We start from the raw sequence: 6,902 nt of genomic DNA, 5'->3' as shown, positions 1-6,902 counted from the left end.
TTTTGTTACACTTACTGATGTTCAACTAAAGACATGGAAACGTACATTTCGTCCCTCAGAAAAAAATGCACGCATGCTCAGCTCATCAACTCATCAGTTCTCAATATGTCGAACGTGTCTCGGTTCTGTACTGGGTATCCGACCGCTGTACCTGTACGTTCGGTAGTACACGCATGCGCAGTATCAGCTGCTCGTGCTCATCACTTCTCTCAGTACCAGCATATGTCTCCGTTCAGTGAACTTTTTGAGTTACTGAATAAATTGTACTAATGGATATTGGTTTATTTCGATTCGGAGGGACTGTCAGGCATGTCTGAAAGTGAGTAACTTTAGTAACTTGTGGTTTAGCGCTGACGCAAGACGCGAACTGTTTCGAACGATTCAGTCCGATTTAGTGTACTGGTTCGACCGGTTCACTAAAAAGAACCAGTTCAAAAGAACGATTCGTTCACGAACCGGCCATCACTACTCAGAAGGACTGCAGACACACACACAGAGAGATAAAGAGAGACAGAATAAATGCCGAAATAAGATCCGTCCTGAAAGCGTGATCGTGAGAGAAAGAGAGAGAGAGATAGAGAGACGGAATAAATCAATGCAGAAATTCACTTAAAACACATATTCATTCATTGCCGGTCATCGCGATGGGGAACCGGGGGATGGAGGATCTGATTCCTCTGGTCAACCGAATGCAAGATGCGTTCTCCGCCATCGGGCAGAACGCGGAGCTGGACCTGCCGCAGATCGCGGTGGTGGGCGGACAAAGCGCCGGGAAAAGCTCCGTGCTCGAGAACTTCGTGGGGAAGTAAGTCGTTCATGCATTATAATCACATAATAACATACAATAATAAAGCAGTATCAATCTTATATTCCAGCTCAGTCATGCATCAATGATATGCAAAGGTCATTGTGATGATGATAACCTTTAAGTGTTATTGAGGCATGATGGAGGATCATAAAATCACCAGCCATTTTCACAACAACACATCTAAATCTAGTTACATAATCCCCCCTCAGTAGTAATTTATAGTGTATTCTTCAATATGCATTAGTGCATCATCATCATTAGTGAAATCTGTGATGATGATGATGATAATAATAATAATAATGCACAAGCTCAGAAGCCATAATAGAAATACTGTGTGAAAGATGGATGCTGGTGCAGATTCAACCTGGTCATAATGAACTGAGATTATGCATAAGCAATTAAACATGACAATTATCTGCCCTTTTATTATGGAGACGTTCTCTAATGTTGCATGGCATTGTTTCAATATAAAAACAGAAAACATTTGGTTTCATGCATGCAACAACAACAAAATCCTCATTAGTAGTGTTTGCGAGCTGATTAGTAGTGTTCTCCAGACATGAACGATTCCCTTAAATCTACTACTAAGTGTCAAATGCACCGTTTTCACCTGCTGGGCCAGAAAACAGGTGTAAAAAAAAAACCTACAGATACACATTAAAGGACTCAAATCACATCTAGATATCCAGACGATCAGACATGTGACACCCTAGCAACCTAGAACATCTTAGCAACACCCTAGCAACCACCCACAACATTCAAGCATCATAGTGGCGTTTTAGTTAATGTAAAATGTCTCATCATAGAGCACAAATTCAGAAAACAGGGGTTTTGAGTGTGATGCATTATAAACATTGAGAAGGACGATGCCACAATATATTATTTAGCTAAAGTCTGTTTCTAAGGATATATTGGTGATTGACAGGTTTTAATTAACATTAGCATTGCTCAGAATTGGCAGTCCTCACATCACGACATCATATCAACACTGAAATAAATAAACGCATCGAGCGACAGGCTCGTGTTGCACTGACTTGAGTGCCAGTGTTTTTGGACTCTGTTAAATCTGGAGGGGGAATTTTTTTGGTTGTGTGTGTGTGTGTGTGTGTATCTAAGTCGTACACTGCATGATTCAGCAACTCTTGCTGCTGACGGAGGTCGTGTGTGAGGCACTGATGCTCTCAGAGAGCCACATAACACAGCTAGATTTGTGCATTTTAATTTAATTTTGCCAGTGGAATAATATCCAATTTAGTATCCCAAGTGGCAGCTTCACCATTCATGTTACAATCAGCGTCATCAACACACATCTGCATACTGTATCGGTGTATCAGCGTCAGTCATTATAATCTGAACACACATCTGTATACTGTATCAGTGTATCAGTGTCAGTCATTATAATCTGAACACACATCTGTATACTGTATCGGTGTATCAGCGTCAGTCATTATAATCTGAACACACATCTGTATACTGTATCAGTGTATCAGCGTCAGTCATTATAATCTGAACACACATCTGTATACTGTATCGGTGTATCAGCGTCAGTCATTATAATCTGAACACACATCTGTATACTGTATCGGTGTATCAGCGTCAGTCATTATAATCTGAACACACATCTGTATACTGTATCGGTGTATCAGCGTCAGTCATTATAATCTGAACACACATCTGTATACTGTATCGGTGTATCAGCGTCAGTCGTTATAATCTGAACACACATCTGTATACTGTATCAGTGTATCAGTGTCAGTCATTATAATCTGAACACACATCTGTATACTGTATCGGTGTATCAGCGTCAGTCGTTATAATCTGAACACACATCTGTATACTGTATCAGTGTATCAGCGTCAGTCATTATAATCTGAACACACATCTGTATACTGTATCGGTGTATCAGCGTCAGTCATTATAATCTGAACACACATCTGTATACTGTATCGGTGTATCAGCGTCAGTCATTATAATCTGAACACACATCTGTATACTGTATCGGTGTATCAGCGTCAGTCATTATAATCTGAACACACATCTGTATACTGTATCGGTGTATCAGCGTCAGTCATTATAATCTGAACACACATCTGTATACTGTATCGGTGTATCAGCGTCAGTCATTATAATCTGAACACACATCTGTATACTGTATCGGTGTATCAGTGTCAGTCATTATAATCTGAACACACATCTGTATACTGTATCGGTGTATCAGCGTCAGTCATTATAATCTGAACACACATCTGTATACTGTATCAGTGTATCAGCGTCAGTCATTATAATCTGAACACACATCTGTATACTGTATCGGTGTATCAGCGTCAGTCATTATAATCTGAACACACATCTGTATACTGTATCGGTGTATCAGTGTCAGTCATTATAATCTGAACACACATCTGTATACTGTATCAGTGTATCAGCGTCAGTCGTTATAATCTGAACACACATCTGCATACTGTATCGGTGTATCAGCGTCAGTCGTTATAATCTGAACACACATCTGTATACTGTATCGGTGTATCAGCGTCAGTCGTTATAATCTGAACACACATCTGCATACTGTATCGGTGTATCAGCGTCAGTCGTTATAATCTGAACACACATCTGCATACTGTATCGGTGTATCAGCGTCAGTCGTTATAATCTGAACACACATCTGTATACTGTATCGGTGTATCAGCGTCAGTCATTATAATCTGAACACACATCTGTATACTGTATCAGTGTATCAGTGTCAGTCATTATAATCTGAACACACATCTGTATACTGTATCAGTGTATCAGTGTCAGTCGTTATAATCTGAACACACATCTGTATACTGTATCGGTGTATCAGCGTCAGTCATTATAATCTGAACACACATCTGTATACTGTATCGGTGTATCAGCGTCAGTCATTATAATCTGAACACACATCTGTATACTGTATCGGTGTATCAGCGTCAGTCGTTATAATCTGAACACACATCTGTATACTGTATCGGTGTATCAGCGTCAGTCATTATAATCTGAACACACATCTGTATACTGTATCGGTGTATCAGCGTCAGTCGTTATAATCTGAACACACATCTGTATACTGTATCGGTGTATCAGCATCAGTCATTATAATCTGAACACACATCTGTATACTGTATCGGTGTATCAGCGTCAGTCATTATAATCTGAACACACATCTGTATACTGTATCGGTGTATCAGCGTCAGTCATTATAATCTGAACACACATCTGTATACTGTATCGGTGTATCAGCGTCAGTCATTATAATCTGAACACACATCTGTATACTGTATCGGTGTATCAGCGTCAGTCATTATAATCTGAACACACATCTGTATACTGTATCGGTGTATCAGTGTCAGTCATTATAATCTGAACACACATCTGTATACTGTATCGGTGTATCAGCGTCAGTCATTATAATCTGAACACACGTCTGTATACTGTATCAGTGTATCAGCGTCAGTCATTATAATCTGAACACACATCTGTATACTGTATCGGTGTATCAGCGTCAGTCATTATAATCTGAACACACATCTGTATACTGTATCGGTGTATCAGCGTCAGTCATTATAATCTGAACACACATCTGTATACTGTATCGGTGTATCAGCGTCAGTCATTATAATCTGAACACACATCTGTATACTGTATCGGTGTATCAGCGTCAGTCGTTATAATCTGAACACACATCTGTATACTGTATCAGTGTATCAGTGTCAGTCATTATAATCTGAACACACATCTGTATACTGTATCGGTGTATCAGCGTCAGTCGTTATAATCTGAACACACATCTGTATACTGTATCAGTGTATCAGCGTCAGTCATTATAATCTGAACACACATCTGTATACTGTATCGGTGTATCAGCGTCAGTCATTATAATCTGAACACACATCTGTATACTGTATCGGTGTATCAGCGTCAGTCATTATAATCTGAACACACATCTGTATACTGTATCGGTGTATCAGCGTCAGTCATTATAATCTGAACACACATCTGTATACTGTATCGGTGTATCAGCGTCAGTCATTATAATCTGAACACACATCTGTATACTGTATCGGTGTATCAGCGTCAGTCATTATAATCTGAACACACATCTGTATACTGTATCGGTGTATCAGTGTCAGTCATTATAATCTGAACACACATCTGTATACTGTATCAGTGTATCAGCGTCAGTCGTTATAATCTGAACACACATCTGTATACTGTATCGGTGTATCAGTGTCAGTCATTATAATCTGAACACACATCTGTATACTGTATCAGTGTATCAGCGTCAGTCATTATAATCTGAACACACATCTGTATACTGTATCGGTGTATCAGCGTCAGTCATTATAATCTGAACACACATCTGTATACTGTATCGGTGTATCAGTGTCAGTCATTATAATCTGAACACACATCTGTATACTGTATCAGTGTATCAGCGTCAGTCGTTATAATCTGAACACACATCTGCATACTGTATCGGTGTATCAGCGTCAGTCGTTATAATCTGAACACACATCTGTATACTGTATCGGTGTATCAGCGTCAGTCGTTATAATCTGAACACACATCTGCATACTGTATCGGTGTATCAGCGTCAGTCGTTATAATCTGAACACACATCTGCATACTGTATCGGTGTATCAGCGTCAGTCGTTATAATCTGAACACACATCTGTATACTGTATCAGTGTATCAGCGTCAGTCATTATAATCTGAACACACATCTGTATACTGTATCGGTGTATCAGCGTCAGTCATTATAATCTGAACACACATCTGTATACTGTATCGGTGTATCAGTGTCAGTCATTATAATCTGAACACACATCTGTATACTGTATCGGTGTATCAGTGTCAGTCATTATAATCTGAACACACATCTGTATACTGTATCGGTGTATCAGCGTCAGTCATTATAATCTGAACACACATCTGTATACTGTATCAGTGTATCAGCGTCAGTCATTATAATCTGAACACACATCTGTATACTGTATCGGTGTATCAGCGTCAGTCATTATAATCTGAACACACATCTGTATACTGTATCGGTGTATCAGTGTCAGTCATTATAATCTGAACACACATCTGTATACTGTATCAGTGTATCAGCGTCAGTCGTTATAATCTGAACACACATCTGCATACTGTATCGGTGTATCAGCGTCAGTCGTTATAATCTGAACACACATCTGTATACTGTATCGGTGTATCAGCGTCAGTCGTTATAATCTGAACACACATCTGCATACTGTATCGGTGTATCAGCGTCAGTCGTTATAATCTGAACACACATCTGCATACTGTATCGGTGTATCAGCGTCAGTCGTTATAATCTGAACACACATCTGTATACTGTATCGGTGTATCAGCGTCAGTCATTATAATCTGAACACACATCTGTATACTGTATCAGTGTATCAGTGTCAGTCATTATAATCTGAACACACATCTGTATACTGTATCAGTGTATCAGTGTCAGTCGTTATAATCTGAACACACATCTGTATACTGTATCGGTGTATCAGCGTCAGTCATTATAATCTGAACACACATCTGTATACTGTATCGGTGTATCAGCGTCAGTCATTATAATCTGAACACACATCTGTATACTGTATCGGTGTATCAGCGTCAGTCGTTATAATCTGAACACACATCTGTATACTGTATCGGTGTATCAGCGTCAGTCATTATAATCTGAACACACATCTGTATACTGTATCGGTGTATCAGCGTCAGTCGTTATAATCTGAACACACATCTGTATACTGTATCGGTGTATCAGCATCAGTCATTATAATCTGAACACACATCTGTATACTGTATCGGTGTATCAGCGTCAGTCATTATAATCTGAACACACATCTGTATACTGTATCGGTGTATCAGCGTCAGTCATTATAATCTGAACACACATCTGTATACTGTATCGGTGTATCAGCGTCAGTCATTATAATCTGAACACACATCTGTATACTGTATCGGTGTATCAGCGTCAGTCATTATAATCTGAACACACATCTGTATACTGTATCGGTGTATCAGTGTCAGTCATTATAATCTGAACACACAT

General features: G+C 39.2%; 1 protein-coding gene across 1 annotated transcript in view; it reads left to right on the top strand.

The window, feature by feature from the left end:
* Positions 1-474: 474 nt before the first annotated feature.
* The window catches only part of dnm1a (dynamin 1a), an 86,839-nt gene continuing 80,411 nt past the window's right edge, over positions 475-6,902 (top strand). The window contains exon 1 of the mRNA XM_039661499.2: positions 475-805. Coding sequence (XP_039517433.1) covers positions 645-805 — 161 coding nt within the window. The 5' untranslated portion in view covers positions 475-644. The remainder of the gene's footprint in view (positions 806-6,902) is intronic.

This window comes from Pimephales promelas, chromosome 4, assembly GCF_988280905.1.
Source record: "Pimephales promelas chromosome 4, fPimPro1.hap1.1, whole genome shotgun sequence".
In the NCBI taxonomy this organism is placed as follows: Eukaryota; Metazoa; Chordata; class Actinopteri; order Cypriniformes; family Leuciscidae; genus Pimephales; species Pimephales promelas.
Note: the sequence above shows the minus strand (reverse complement) of the source record. Positions and strands in the feature narration are given on the sequence as shown.